Source organism: Phascolarctos cinereus, unplaced genomic scaffold (genome assembly GCF_003287225.1).
Source record: "Phascolarctos cinereus isolate Bilbo 61053 unplaced genomic scaffold, phaCin_HiC Scaffold_2;HRSCAF=192, whole genome shotgun sequence".
Taxonomy (NCBI): Eukaryota; Metazoa; Chordata; class Mammalia; order Diprotodontia; family Phascolarctidae; genus Phascolarctos; species Phascolarctos cinereus.
The window spans coordinates 236,180,220-236,196,760 of NW_027555625.1; the positions used below are offsets into that span (position 1 = coordinate 236,180,220).

General features: G+C 39.0%; 1 protein-coding gene across 8 annotated transcripts in view; it reads right to left on the reverse strand.

Annotated features, from left to right (window-relative positions):
• Positions 1-16,541, reverse strand: part of BCAS1 (brain enriched myelin associated protein 1) — a 154,597-nt gene that overhangs the window by 55,684 nt on the left and 82,372 nt on the right. For 7 of the 8 annotated variants that reach the window (XM_020984252.2, XM_020984249.2, XM_020984247.2 and 4 more), the window contains 3 exons: positions 12,628-12,789; positions 9,112-9,156; positions 2,274-2,411 (listed from right to left, as the gene is read on the reverse strand). In XM_020984252.2, the coding sequence (XP_020839911.1) occupies positions 2,274-2,411; positions 9,112-9,156; positions 12,628-12,789 (345 nt within the window). The remainder of the gene's footprint in view (positions 1-2,273; positions 2,412-9,111; positions 9,157-12,627; positions 12,790-16,541) is intronic. The other variant, XM_020984251.2, reaches the window with a different exon arrangement.

Sequence of the window (16,541 nt, forward strand, 5' to 3'; positions counted from 1 at the left end):
TAAATGTTTCTTGGTTGATTTGAGTTGATCATGAGTCATGTAGCCATAAGAAAAATGAGCTAAACCACAGTTTCTATTTGTGAAAGACAAAACTTAATTTTAATCTCATATAATATTGACACTTCCATATTACTTAAGAAAAATAACAATGCCTTTATTTTAAGCTGACTAAAAGTAATGTCTCAGCCATCAGAGAGCCCAGAACCTTTTATTTCTATAAGTGTTGGCATTCATACTCTACAGAAGGGAAACAGGAGACTTAGTGAAGCTGACTGTATGTGACCTGTTTCAGCACACTCGTAGCAAAGTCTGTGGTGTAGCAATAGCTAGCTAGCTACTTGTTTTCCTTAGCCTTTATTGCCTGAGAAGTAGAAGACAGTGTTTTAGATCTGAATCTCAGTGTTGGTCTTAGGGGTAACAGTTTTTCCTGTTGCCATAATTTGTAAACCTAAGGAAAAAAGGAGGATCAGAGTCATGCCCTTCATGACTCTGTGGAAAGCTTTATGGAGAGACCCATTTCCTTGATTTTGGTGGGCCTATTTCTATTTTAATGGGCCATTCCATTAGCTATGATAGAACTCTAACAAGAGGAAAATGAAAAGCCTCCAGTGGCCAGAAGAAAGGGGCTCAGAGGCAGCCACAAGCTTCAGAAATCATGTATTAAGCTGCTGTGTGAAAAGAATTCAGAGAATTTGGAAAATGCAGCCCTAAAGATTGTATGGGTATCACAAAGTAAAGACTTGTCAAAATGTAGTTGATAGATAACATGGAAGTCTGGAATGGGGCATTTCTTCTCCATCTTCCCAGAGTTTTCCCAGAATTCAGTCCTTCCTCATTTCGCATGTGCATTAGTAGTAGAATATAGTCCACCAGATTATCTGGTACTTCCTCTTCCCCCTAAAGTGGCATTCTTAAAGTAAGCACTGCATTTCTCCTTATTGAATTGTGTGGGTGGGAAGGTAAAGGTAAAAGGATAAGGCAAAACTTTAGATTGGGAACATTGAAGTAATATGGTTAATATTATTTACATATATGTATATATACACATGTGTATATTATGTGTGTATATGCCTGTATATGTACATATACATATATTTGAATAAAAGAAAAAAATCTTTAATTATCAAAATCTCCTGCTCACAAAAACATCCCAAGTGGGTGTTGGTCTGGAATGTTCCCATGTGATGAATGATATCATATTTTGCCTACAATCAGTCATGAGATACTGCCCAGGGTATAACTGCTTTTTGGGATGGGGTAGAGGGGCGGAAGCTCTGAACTACAAATTATAGCATTAGATTCCAGATCATCACTATCCTTTACCAGAACAATATTTCTCTTTAAGGAAATATGCTTAAGATCTCTAAATGTTCTCTCCTTTCTAAGGATAAATTCACAATATTGATAGCATGTGTAAATATCAGCTCCACCTCAAAAGGATTTCCAAACAGCCCCTCCTTGCAGGCATAGATCCCAGAATAAGACTTTCAAAGAGAGGGCTTTCTTTATGTGCTCATTCCACTAAGCTGATCTTGGGGGATATTTTTGACTCGTTTCCAAATATGCTGGAATAATGTAGCTATAGTAGGTTCTCTTGAGCACCCAAGGGTATCACTCTAGCAGATTGGGAAGTTGATACCTGTAGCCTCATAGGTTATTCCATTTTCTAAAGGTCCAGGCTTTCCGTAACCAAGAGGCTAATCTAAGAATTGCCTTAATCCATTGTTTTTTCTCTTCTTTGTCTGTTGCAGGGTGGTGTAAGTTTTGTTAGCATCAGGGTCAAATCATACAGTTATATAGGTTTTCTCAGTTAGGTAGAAGGCATGACTTTTGGGTTAGGAGAATTATTTTAGAACCCTGCCTTACAGTTGGGAGACACCAGGGAGGGAAGGTTTGTAACCATGCAGGTTTTGGGGCTGTCATTCAAATTGGCTTCATAGATTGTAGATTTTTAGAATTGGAAGGGGTTTGAGAGGTAATCTCATGCAGGCCTCTTATTTTATAGATAGGAAACATAGGCCCAGAAAAATTAAGTAACACACCGAAGATCATACAGGTAGTAAGTGGCAGAGACATGATTTGAATCCAGGCCCACTGACTCCAGATCCAGTGCTCTTTCCACTATACTCTGCTCTTTATTTGTTATTTGACAGTCCCAAACACCTACAGAAACCTGTCTCTTTGCCAAGGTGGATTTTGGTTAGTGGATGACCAGATTCCATATCATCCATTGCAGGACAGGGTTCTGTTTTCTCTAGCAATAAGATACAGACCTTATGCCTAAAGAATTTTCTGAAGGCGTAGCCTAGACTGGGGCTCTCTGGATTCTTTTTCTTGGCTCCTTTGGCCTGGACTTCTCCCGTTGTCTTCTGACCAGATGGTCCATCATGGACCTTCTCAGCTTTCGATCCCTTTCAGTTGATAGTAATCATGGTTGAGTAGTTTTTGACTTTATTTTACATTATCCACTTTCTCTTCATTTGTAATTACGTGTTAAGACAGTCACACACTTGTCAATGGATATTGTTCTCAAATGCCCATACCAATAATATCTGAATGTTTAATGATGGATGATGATTCCCCTCTGAGACGATGGCTTATTGCATGGAAATATAGGCACACTTAAATTCTCAGCTGGGTGAGAGGGCTTTTGTAAATGTGACCTCATTCGGTAATGACAGTCAAAATGCATTTAGTAGTGTCTACCCTCTACTAACCATCCAGATGAAAAGAAAAAAATAGAGCTCCTCAAGCAAATAGCTTCAAATGACTATATCTTATGTCACACAATGGATCCTAGTGATTAGCCAAATTTCTCAGTTTTTAATCTCAAAAAATTAGCAGCCTGAAGAGTATAATAACAATTAAAAAGTACTAAGCTATATCTAATCTCAGTGATTTTTAAACACTGGAAGGCTCCAGAATATTCCCCCCCCCACAAAGATTCTGGGATCACAGGATAACAGGAGCATGTCTATTTATGAGTGGAAGGGATGGATGAGTGTCTCTAGGCATGAGTGGTAATTTCATTTCGTAATGACAAAACCAGACTACTCAAGAGGCTAAATGTTAATGAAACTTCTTTCGCAAACTGATCTACTCTAAGTTTAAAGAGGATATAGAGTTGAAATTACTCAGTAATGGTCACTTTCATTGTCAGTCTTGGTGACAGTGTTGTCCCCTGCCAATGTAGTATGCTTTTCTGGCTTGAGGAACATTATATACACAATGGTTAATGAGAATTATAATAGCTGACATTTTATCATAAAACTTGCTTAGCTAACAGCTGTTTGTCAGTGTGTCAATTACAATGTCAGGTGAAGACCAATCAGTTCCCAGAAGCCAGGCTGCAACTTTCAGTTAAAAAAAGTCCTTTAAAAGGCTTTTTGAAACAAGGTCTTAAAAAGGGTTATTATGATGGTTGTGAAACTGTGCTCATAAATGTTCCTCCTCATTAGGCCACAAAGCTCTAAGTAGTGCCAGAGGGAGCTATGTCCAAGTCAGTGGGGAGGAATATTGAGATATTGTCATTTCCAGATAACCCCAATATTTTAATTCTAGGGCAGGAGCAGAGCCCAAAAGAGATAGAGTAATGAGAGTGCAGTGGGCTGAACCCACTCATGCAAGATATGCCCAAACAATAAGGAGCATGGGGAAATGGGAAATATTTTGTGTGACATTGCCCTGAACCCTGCTTGCCATATGGCAAACACATAATAAAGACAATCCATTTAGGTTCCTTAAATAAACAAATTCAAGAATAAAGATATAGACATAAGTCAAAGGAACATGAATTCTGAGATGCAAGAGATTCTGTGAGACTTAGGAGAGAAGGGTGGAGCACGTGGAAGCCATTCACTCATTGGCCACATCTTTAGACTCATAAGTGAAGGACAGTCAGAAGAGAATAGAGGATATCTCTCTGATGGCTCTATTTCTCACCACAGTTCTCATGAAAATTGAATCATCAGTTTCCCTGGAGGGAATCTATGTTGTCAGCAGGAAAGGGGGAAATTTTCTTTAGAAATCTATTATTCCAAATAATCAGTTGCTTTTTGGAGAGTTTGTTATATTTTCAGAGGCTCCCCATGGGATATGCTGTACTCTCCACATGCCCTTCATTAACATTTGGCAAGTTTCCTACAGGGAAGCTATTTAATTTTACCGAGCACCTTCATTCCAAGGGGAGGAATTTTTTTTTAATCATTGGAATAACAATGGGCATATTGTGAAATATTAAAAAAAAATCTGGCACCTCCAGTCTGCTTCTAAAGGAGTTTCACTCCTTTCAAACCTTCTCTGTGCAGTTTCTGCTGAGTTTGCTGGGCATGTTTGCACAGCAACAAAAAGAGGAAGGTCACCACACAGTGACTACAATGACTCTCTTGCCATTTCCATTTTAGTTGCTAATTCTCAACCTCAGAAATTAAAGGATAAGAAATATCTTGATGACAGTGGAGCAATCACTTTCCCCATTCATGCCTTTTAAAAGGGCTCTTGGGTTGATTATAAACAAGAGCTGATTAACAAAATTGAGTGTGAGACTGAAGTGAAATGGCCATCAAGGTCATCAGCTTAAGAGCACATGGCCTACAGTACACCCTGACAACTTGGCTGAAATAGCCGAGGAAACCCTTCATTCATTCATTTGTTCAAAATCTAGAGGCAAAGATACAGAGGTAAACACACACACACACACACACATGCAAACAATGGGAGATGGGGAAAAAAAGCTTCCTTCAAACCAGTTTAGCCTGTAAGTTCCTGTTTAATTGGGGTTCTACTACCCTTCATTAGCAATACTCAACCTCTTGCTCCATAAATCCCCATCATTCACACGTATCTAAGCTAAAATCCCCTTCCACTGCTACTTCTCTCCATGATTTTGGACCTATCGTCTTGGCCTTATACCTCCCCATTCCATATCTTCCGGTGTCCACCTCTGGAAACCCATTCTGTTGTGGTCAAATGATAATTTACCCTAGAACTCTTACTCTTACATTCCTTTCATCTGGTGATAACTGAAATCTACATCATTGCTGAAGACAGACGGCATATCTTTTCCCATTATCCCCTCTGGCACTAGGATGATCCTTCACGCAAAGCCCTGACTCACAGGGGATAGCAGGAAGAGGTCACAGGCTTTCTACTCTCCATTGCAATTCCATCTTCTCCTGCCACTATCCTCATTAACATCTTTTCTGTTGGATGTCGTCTGATTTTATCATCCTCTCCTGATCCTTATATTTGCCAAAGGGGTAAGCAGACTATGAAGCTCTCTCTAATCATAATATTTTGACTTCCCTCTTTTCCCACCAAATATCTCTCCTCCTGGAACTTTTAACTCATTTTTTGTGTCCTTTTGTCCCCTTCATTCTTCAGGACCTTTTTCTGCCTTCACTTCTCTTCCTCCACAATTTTGACTCTTATAGATAGCCGTATTAACAATATATTATCTTTTGTCCTTGAATTCTTTGCTTCTTTATCCTTCTGCCTTTTTGTGTTTTCCTGGTACCCAAACCCTGAGCTACCTCCACTCTTTTCTTCATCTACTTTTGATACACAGAGTTTTGTTAGAGGATGTCATGAAACCATGCTGATGAAGACTGCTACAAATTTATAAGATCCAACCTCAACTGGGTCCTCACTGTTGCACAAGACTCTCCTTTATTTATTCTTGTTTGTTTGTTTGTTTGTTTTTTGGTGAGGCAATTGGGGTTAAGTGACTTGCCCAGGGTCACACAGGTACTGTCAAGTGTCTGAGGCTGGATTTGAACTCAGGTCTCCCTTTATTTATTCTTGATTTATTCCTTATCACATTGTGGCTGTCCCAAACTTTTCTCATATCTCCTCAAGTCCCCAATGTCACTGCTCCTCCCCTTCTCTTTGCAGATGACCTTGTCTCCTATTTTACTGAAAAGACAAAGGTCATCTGTCATTTTTCCCTCATTTGTCCTTCTCTATAACTCAAAACCTCTTTATAACTTCACCTATTCTCTCTTATTTCTCATTTCTCACCTGGCTGTATTGCTTTGGGACTTCTCTGACTGACTTCTCCATGATGCCCCAAGATGCTGATTATTGGGATAACCTTATCATCCTGCTAGATCTTGTCAGCCTCGGTTCTCTGCCTCATCACTACCCTCTGCCTCTCTTATTGGGAGGTGGGGCCAGGAACTCCAAACCTCCATTTAAGGAGAGAGCCCAGCTCAGACATTTCATTTCTCACTTGGCTGCACTACTTTAGGAGTTTTCTGATTGACTTCTCTGCTTTCACCAGCCCTCAACTTTTCACCTTCATTTTGTGTGCTGTCTTCTCCTATTAGATTATAATAAGCTCCTTGAGGGCAAGGACTGTCTTTCTTTTTCTAATTTGTTCCCCCAGCACCTAGCACAGTGCCTGGTACATAATAGGTACTTAATAAATGTTTATTGCTTGCTTGCTTGTTTTTTTCCCTCTAGTTTTAGAGTATGGGGACTATACTTGTTAAGGCTCATCCTTTCAATCTTTCCTTTCTGCTTATGAACTTGCTTGGGGTTCCTTTATTAAAAACAAAATGAAACAAAAAACCTGCCTCAGTGCTGCTGCCCTTTCTGTCCATCATCCTTTCTTTCTCCTTCCCTTCATGGCTAAATTTCTAGAAGGACTAGTCTTCATTTGTTCTTTATAATTTCTCACTACTTACTTACTCCTCAACTCATTACAATCTGGTTTTAGTCCTCACAACTGGACTAAAAATGGTTCCCTTCAATATGAGTAATGAACTTTTAACTGGCAAATTTGACTTTTTCTCAGGCTTTATCCTTTTGCCACTGCTGACCAACCCCTCCTTTTAAAGATTGTGCCTAATCCTGTTTCTACTAGTCAATAACAGTCAACAAACATTTATTAAGTCCCTACTATATGACATATCTGAGTTCTGCATGGTCTTTTGTTAGTTCCTTCTCTAGTTTGCTAACTGCTCTTCCCCTCCTGCGGTGACCTTCCCCCACCCCTCGGCTAGCTCTATCCATCTATCCTTAGCTCTTTTCTTCTTCTGTAGTCTCTCTTGATGATCTCATTCATTCCCAGAGCTTTGCTCATCTCATCTATGCAAATGACTGCAAAAGATGTGGGTGTGTGGGCTCATATGCCTTTGTGTGTGTGTGTGTGTGTGTGTGTGTGTGTGTGTGTGTATACTTATCATATGTATGCAGGCCATAGTTCCTGTCCCTGTATTTCTACCTAAGAGACATCTCTCCCTGGACATCCTGCTGGTCCTTCAGTCTCCATCCAAACAGATATAACCATTTCTCTTCTCAAATCTGCTATTTTCAGATTCCCTGATTCTTCTTGTTAGATAAGAACCACTACCCTCCTAGTCAAAACCTCTCCTTTACCCTCCAGAGCCAGTCAGTTGCCAGGTTCTATTCGTTTTACCTCAATAATAGAAGGATGGGTACTGGGTCTGTCATTTCATTGATACAGGGAGCTCCCAGACAAAGCAACTCCCTTTACCAATGCAGGTCACCCTCTATTCTGTAACTTAAGCAACAGTATCTCTGTCTCTGTCTCTGTCACTCTGTGTCTCTCTCTGTTTCTCTATCTCTCTGTGTCTCTTTTCCTCTCTCTCATTTCTGTCCCACTCCTGGACTAATATTCACACGTTTATCATGATATGCCCATTCTTGGAGATCTACTATGGTGGCATAGCACTGCAATATCTCTTCACTTTGTCTCTTAATTTCTATTTCTTTTGTTATCTCCCTAATCAGTCCCTCCTTGTCACTCACTTATGCTATTACAGAAGCTTCTTTACTGGTCTCCATGCTGCCAGTCTCTCCCCTCTCCAATGCTTCTTAATTCCTTAGACAATGTAATTCCTCTCATCATAAATCTTGAGTAACTCAACTTATTGCAATATAAGATATGTATTCTGTAACCTGGCATTTAAGTTCCTCCATAGTATGGCACTTAGCCACCACTCCAGTCTTATTTCATACAATATCTTTTCATGTAATTTATATTCTAGGTGAATTGGACTACTGACTGATCCAAGGTATCACTCTGCATTCTCTAACCTCCATGCATTTGTATAGATGAATGTCAGGAGAGTACTCTGTCCACTTGTGTACTCATTGAAATACTCTCTCAAACTCCAGCTTCTGTGAAGCTTTTCCTGATTCCCTCAGCTGAAAATGATCTCTTTCTCCTAAAATGTGCACAAAGGACTTTGCCTGGTCCTTTCCTTGTTATTCTACCTTGTTACACACTTATGTGTGCATATATGGGAATTATATACACCTATACATTAAATTTTTTTTTCATTAATTTATTTCTGGCAATTGAAGTGTGTGACCCAAACCAAGTAACCCAAATTAAGCTAGGGAAAAATACCAACAAAAATGACAAAAAAAAACCCCAACAAAAACCCACCTTGTGAGTAAAATTTACTATAAAAAATCTTAGATCAATCAAGATAATTTTAGCATAAAATATTTTAAAGGTGTTGTAGTGAAAAGCTGCATCTTTTATCAAGTAGGTATAAATAAGAAGGATCAGTGTGAGCTCATTTTGAAATCAACATTTACCACTGCTAAAATAGTTTGAGAAAATAAGTTTTGACATACTTGAAAGGTATACAGCTTGTACAATGAATAGCCAAAGCATAGAACACTGGCATTTCCCCTTAAACATTTAAATCCATAAAAGAGTTTGTCATCCAGCTGCTCAATTATTTGATTTTACATTAAGGCTACCATTCAGAGACTCAAGTGGGAAAATGACAACTTTGATTTCCATTACTGTTGTATACTCTATTTTGTAACAGCTCAATGAGATATGCTTCTATAATACCCAACCACACATACATACAACTTAAAATAAGAACCTAGCAGGGAAGTTATGCACATCATTATACATTTTTCTCTGTTATAAAGTAGCATACAAGTATATCTATACCTATAATCCTTTTGTTCGATTGTAAACTATTTGTGGTTAGAGATCATGTCGTTTTTCATCTTTGCATCTCTAGTGCCTTGAACATAGTAGATAACTAACAAATGTTAGCTGAATGAAAGTTATTTGAAACCTAACCACAGGTACACACATAGATGTATAAAACTACCTACCTTGTCTTCTGAATCAGTTTTAGTTTCACCTTTGTTAGACGAAACCTTAAATGTTTGAGAAAAGAGAAAAAAATCATTGTTTTTCAGAGTTGCTGGGTTTGCTATAGAGGGTAAAGAATCAGAGAAGAATCAACAGTCATTTGCTATACTGACTTCTCTAGGTTCCCCGTCCTTTATGTACCTGGTGATTCAAGGCAAGGTAAGACTGTTATTTAAAACAAATGTACCTGAACTTATACATTCACACAAATGCAAGATAAGCTAGGCTTGTAAATGAAGTAACACAGATATCACCTTGTCCCTTTCAAAGCTTTTTTTTTTTTAACCAGGAAGAAGAAGGGGAATATGAGATATAACAGTAGGAAGGCAATAATTGCGTCCAATAACCCAAAGTGTGTATCAGCTTCTCTCTTCTTCTGAAGCTTCCTTTAGGTGGCAAAGGGGGAAGGGGAAAGTGAACAGGCATTTTTCAAACACCTATTATATATCAAGTACTGGGCTTTACAAATACTATATAATTTGATTCTCACAACAACTCTGCCAGGTAGGCCCTATTATTATGCCCATTTTACAGTTGAGGAAACTAAGGCAGAGAGAGGTTAACTAACTTGGCCAGGGTCACACAGCTAGCAAGTGTCTGAGGTCACATTTGAACTCAGGTCTTCTTGATTCATGGCACATACACATATACAATATAGTGTATATATATATTTATATACACATATACATATACACACATACACTAAATATAGGTATATATTTACACTATATATACACAATACACACATGTGTATATACTATATATGTACATAAACAATGTGCATGCATGAATATACATAGATATGTATATACATGTAATCACATGATATATATATGTATATACATACATATATATATATATATATAATATGCATATGTGTACATCCCCTCCCCCTTTTTTTACTTTATATAAAGAAAATATAAAAGCAATGAGAAGCAAAGTCTCTGGACTAATGCTTAGGCTGGCCCATTATATAATACCAGTGGACCATGTCTTAGCAAAAGGGAGACCAAGGGAGTGGGAGAGAGCCCTGTATTGCAGAAAAGTGTTGACTTTGAGGAGTTAGGCTACTTGGACAGTTTTCCCTTGGTGTCTGTATTTGTATTCCTCCAGGCTAAATGTCACCTTAGAGAGAGGTCTTGTGCATTGGTCTGTGCTGTGAACTGCCTGAGGTTTCAGACACAGAAGAGGAAACAGAAGAATTTGGGCTTAATGATTTTGCACCCAAGGTCATTGATAGCAGTGTATTTAACAATACTTTCTGAGCCCTTATTCTCTTATCCATCCCTGGGTGAAAGATTACAAGACCTTGGCAGTAGTTAACACGGGAGGGACAACACTTATTACAGTTATAGTGCCATTATTCTAAACATGTTTAGATTTTTCACTTTTGGAACACTTTGGAGTGAACCTAGAGTCCATTTTGTAGAATATTCTTAGTGATAGAAAGGGTGGTTCTGATTGGAGAGGAAATAGCCAGAAATCACCGAGAGCCAAATTTAGCAAATGAAGTGGTAGACCAAACTCATTTCATATTATTGATGTGATGAATTTCAGAGCTGGAAGGGCCCTTAGAGTTCATTTAATTCAACCCCCTCATTTAAGAGAGGAAGAAATAAGAACCCGAGGGAGGAAGTGACTCATTTACAATTACATAATGAGTTTGTGGTATAGTCTGGATTAGAACCCAGATTTACTGATTCTCAGTATAGTACTCTTTCCATTAAGCCAAGGAACAGAATTTTAGGTTAAAATGAGTTATGACTGTAAAGAAATGCCACTAATTTTGTTGGGTGGCTCACAAACTGGACCTGAACATAGTTTCAAAATAGGAGCCCTAAAAACCATTTTGAAAATGGCAACATTTTGGGAGTGTTAAAAGACAACTCTAATTTGTATGTGTAAGATCTGCTATGCCTGTTAAAAACCAAAGCTTATCACTTGGCAGCTTAGTACATATAAAGAATATTGAGTGCGGAGTCCAAGGACCCGGGTTCAAATCATACCTCTGTTACTTTTTAAATTTATTTAACGTTGGGTAAACCACATAGTTTCTCTGGGCTCAGTTTTCCTCATTAGAACATAAGGGGAATGGACTGGATAGCAGCTAAGTGGTGTGTGGGGGGGAGCACTGGATTTGGAGTCAGGAGGATCTGAGTTCAGGTATTTGCTAGCTATGTGACTCTGGGCAAGTCACCTAACCTCTATTTTATCATTTTCCTCATTTATAAGAATGGTGACAATAACAGCACCTACCTCCCAGGGTTGTTGTGTGCATCAAATAAGCTAATAATTATAAAGCACTTAGCACATGCCTGGCACCTAGTAAGGGCTATATACATGCTAGCTGATATTATCATTATTATTATGTGCCCTCTAAGGTCCTTTCTAGTTCTAGATTTATGTTTCTAGGTACATTTTATTGAGCTAGGTACAGAGGTAATCATTTGAGGGGACGAGAATGATTCAAGTAGTTTAAAAAATTAAATCTTTTCTTATAAACTTAACATTGAACATCAAAATGACCAACTAAACTTAGTTAATAAGTTTAGTATTTAGTATTTATACTTAATTTCAATGTGTAAAGTATTATACAAAAATATTTTAGTCACTCCTAAGTCTGATTCGGGTATTTTTTCCTTTATTCATTAGTGTTAATTATATCAGTTGTCTATTTCAGTTTGGCTATAATGAACATGATTGCACTCATATCTGAGGATGACCTCATTTTCTAACACAAGTGGTAGAAATCTAAGGTTTTTACATACATGTTTGGAATAGGACTCTTGAGTTACTCATGGTCAGCGAGGTTGATGGCTTCATGTCTGGATTTATGCCTGGGTACACATTAAGACTTTGGGTTCTATAACCAATAATAGCAGAATTTTCCTTAGAACCATCCTATGAGACTGTTCGTACAAGAGTTATTACCTCTGTTTTATAGATGAGGAAACTGAAGTTCAGAGAACTTATCATGAAGGGATTTCAAGTGGATAGGACCTTTTAGACTAGCTAACCCAAACCTTCCCCCTTCATTTTATAGGTGAAGAAACTGACGCAAAGAGAGATGCTAGATGGCACAGTGGATAGAGTACCTGGCCAGGAGTCAGGAAAACTCATCTTTGTGAGTTCAGATCTGGTCTCAGACACTTACTAGCTGTGTGTGACCCTGGGCAAGTCACTTAACCCTGTTTATCTCAGTTTCTTCATCTGTAAAATGAACTGGAGTAGGAAATGGCAAGCCGCTCCAGTACCTTTGCCAAGAAAACCCCAAATGGGGTCATGTAGAGTTGGACATGACTGAAATGACTGAACAACAGCCCAACTTCTCACAGATAGTCAGTGGGCAAACTTGAACTCGAGATCTTTTGACTCCTAGGCCAAAGCTCTTTCCACTACACCATATTTCTTCCAAAACCAATAAATATTTTAAGAAAATACAAGCCTGAGGGAAAAAAGGAAAGAAATACACTTACCAGTGTTTTAAAGAAACTCATGACGGAATAATTGTTCTCTGTTGTATGTTCAGTCTGGGGGTTCTCCTGCACAATTTCAGGTTGCTTTCTATCTTCAGGGACTGAGGAATTGACGCCCACTGAGTTTTCCTGTTCACTCTTTTCCCTGCTGTCAACTAAGTCCTAAAAGCAAGCAGAGTTTTCACAGTTTGGGCTTGTCGAGTGTGTACTGAAATGGCAAAGTATTGTTTGTCATTTGCATCCCTTGGCCCTCGCACACCCGAATTCCAGCCATACTTACACTGCCTACATATATAGAACAATCAGTGTCTTTACAGGATCCACTCTCCCTTCCCCCTTGCTCAATTTCTAATATATTCAGCATTTGCTTTTGGTTGGAAGCTCATTGTTTTGAGCCACCAGAGTACAACAAACACAACAGTTCAAGTTGCTTTCAAAACAAAACCTCTTTTCTATTAATTCTGCAAAGCGGTTGTGAAGCCCGGCAGGAATAGGGCGGCAGTAGTTTTAATCTTAGTAGCCTCCGTGCCTAAATTCTTTGTGCCTATCCAGAGAGACGCTTCTGATTGACCTGCTGCAATTTCCATGCTAAGTTTCAATATTAAGGAAGGACAGAAGTACATTTTCAAATGTCTCTGTGCTCCAGAATTCTCAGGGTTTGTCATCATCATCATAAGGAAGGATGGATGTGACAATGACAACTTTTCTGACATCGCCTCTAGAAGGATCCAGGTCACATGCTTGCTTGTGGATCAGCCCTTAGCACAGTGCATAGTACGTTGCAGGCACACAATAAATGTTCAGCGAAGGAATAGATGAAGGAGAAGGATAGTCATTTATCTGCTTTTCTTGGAAAGATCATCTTTCTTTGTAGCCTTGGGGGCCATGGTAAAACTGACATAAGAAGCTGTAATGTATTGATCAGTTGGTTGGTTGAAGATTGGTGGGTTCCCAGAATCTGTGATTGCCCATGCTTTTGGTCAGCTGTGGCCAGAATTTGAACAAAACATCTAAGTTTGCCCTCTAGGAAAGGTTTGAAAGGTGAGGTCCTTTCTCAAGTGTTTGTATTCCCTAGGCAGTGCAATGCATTTTGTATGGCTTATCACAAAGTAAATACCCATGGGCATGAAAATATGTGTAGAAGGATAACGAGTAGATCTATGATTTCACTGGTATCCTAGGAACTCTTGGATAAGGAAGTTCCTTCTCTCAGTGCAGTTTGGCATCTTCTCTGCATGCTATAATCTTAGAGAGTTCTCAAGAGCACTGAGAGGTTAAGTATGTCACCTCAAGTCCCATAGCCAGTATGTATGTGTCCAAGGCAGGACTAGAACCCTGATCTTCCTGGCTCCAGGGGCATCTCTTAGTCCACTGGGATGTGATGTCTCTCATGTACCTTTACATAAAGTCATATTTTAAAATGCCTCTCTTTGTACTCCATTGTATTCTATTTTCTAGGCAGCTGTCCAATTTTTTTGGGGGAGGCAGCAATTGGGGTTAAGTGTCTGAGGCCAGATTTGAACACAGGTCCTCCTGACTCTAAGGCTGGTGCTCTATCCACTGTGCCACCTAACTCCCCCAGCTATCCATTTTGGATCCCTTTCCCCTTCCCCTTGTGATCACATTTCCCTTCTTAGAACTGGGCATCTTTGGGAACATTTGCACAGAGCAGTCATGGGCAAAACTCTTCCAACCTTACAAAGTGGGTGTCAGGATTTGTCTCTTTTGGGAACTGGCTGCCTTAATGGGAACTATGTAAAAGTCCTGTGGTTGAGACAGGGTTATTTCAGTCATCCAGCTCTTCTTGGTGTGGTTGTCTCCTATCCGTTCCCCTGTCTGCTATACCTTGCCCTTTAGTTCTTATGAGTATCTTGGTTCCTTAGTAACTTAGTTCCTTAGCAGACTTTCCCCCACCTGCCTTATCTTACTATTCTGAAGCATGGTAGTGGGCAGTGTGCTGCTCTAGGAGTCAGTAGACTTGTGTTCCCACCAGCTTCCTGACCATCATTAGCTCTGTGACATTGGGCAAGTCTCTACATCTCTTGAGCCTTCATCATATACTATGTACTCTTATTGTACTTATAGTCTGGCTCATACTACTTATTACTTCATTGTGTTTTTTGATACTTTAGGAATATAGGATTTTATCAGGGTAGGTATTCTCTCAACCACCAATTGGGATCACAGCCCTCCAATGCCACAATAGATAGTCTTCATAGTGGTTGTGATTCCTCAAAATTCATCATCTGGTGGACAGATCTCTGGTACTGACCCTTGCCAAACTTAATGAGGCTAGTCCTAGGCTAAGAAACACATTATCCATTACCAAATCTGAACTAGAAGACTTCTGGCTTATTAGAATATATCACAGACTGCACTCTTCTGGGCTAGCCACTGAAAACCATTAGCTACCTGCATGCCATAACCGGCCACTGGCAAGTTTTAGGGGATAATTTGATTATATGTCACTATTTGTTTAAAAAAGTTATTTTTATTCTGAACTTCACAAACCAAATAAAAATGAGCATTTCTATATACAAAGTAAAGCAGAAAGAAATGACGGTACTGAGAATGTCTACTATCTACTAAATTCAACATGTTACCTTGAAGCTGTCTTCCTTGTCTGTGTTTCTTCTGGCTTTCCTTCTATTCTCTTCTGTGCATTTTAAAAAAATTTTCAATAGTTCTCTTTTCTCTCTCTCTCTCCTCCCCCCTCCCTCCCTCTAGTTCTTTCTTCCTTCCTTCCTTTTTTCCTTCCTTCCTTCCTTCCTTCCTTCCTTCCTTCCTTCCAACCCTTTTCCACCTCCATGCCCCTAAATTAAGAAAAAAAAAGGAACACCCTTGTAACAAATATACATCCTTAAGCAAAACAAATTCCCACATTGGTTGTGTGCAAAAATTATGTCATTGTTTATAACATTTTTATTGCCTTATGTATGTTAGTCTTATTTCTCCAAGTAGATTGTAAGACCCTTAAGGGAAGGAAACGTGACTCATATTTTTATGTAGCTTTCAGAGTGCTTAGCATGATTTTGAGCATTTTATTCATTTCAGTTGAGTGTGAACATTCTCATGTACATATTGTCTACACAGTCTAGAGAATAATATCTTATACTCATATAGCAGCTAGAGGTTAGCAAAGCACTTCACATGCATTATTAGCTCATTTGTTTTCCCTAACAACCGTCTAAAGTGAGTTTTGTTATTGTGGTTGTTGAGTCATTTGTCAGTCTTGTCCAACTCTTTGTGATCCAATTTGGGTTTTTCTTGTCAAAGAAACTGGAATGGTTTGCCATTTTCTTCTCCAGCTTGTTTTATAGGTGAGGAAACTGAGGTAAACAGGATTAAGCGACTTGCCCAAGGTCACACAGCTAGTAAGTGTCTGAGGCTAGATTTGAACTCAGGAAGATGAGTCTTGCTGATTCCAGGCCCTATATTCTATCCAATGCACCACCTAGCTGCCCTGGGTGTTATTATCATCCCCATTTTTACAGATGAGGAAACTGAGGCTCAGAAATATGGGTTAAATGACTTTCCTCAGGTCACATAACTAGTAACTGAGACAGGATTCAACCCTTGGTCATTCTTAATTATCCCAAATTCAAATAGCTCACTATTAAGTGATGTTAGGTATCAGTGAAAGAAGTTGACAAGGCCCTCATATAATGGAAAGATCTCTGGGTTTGGAGTCAAGAGACCTAAATTAAGATTCTGGCTCTGTTTGTAATTTCATGATGTCTTTCTCAGCTACTTTTGATTCACTTTTAGCTTTTCATTAAAGAACGAGGGTCTGTGTCTAAAGCGTGAGGCTCTGGGACTTTGCATTGTCTTTTTTACAACCTTGGATTCATTCCCTGGAAGGTGCTTTGTTTTCTAAGAAGTAATGTGGTCAGCAACCCAAGGAATAAATTATT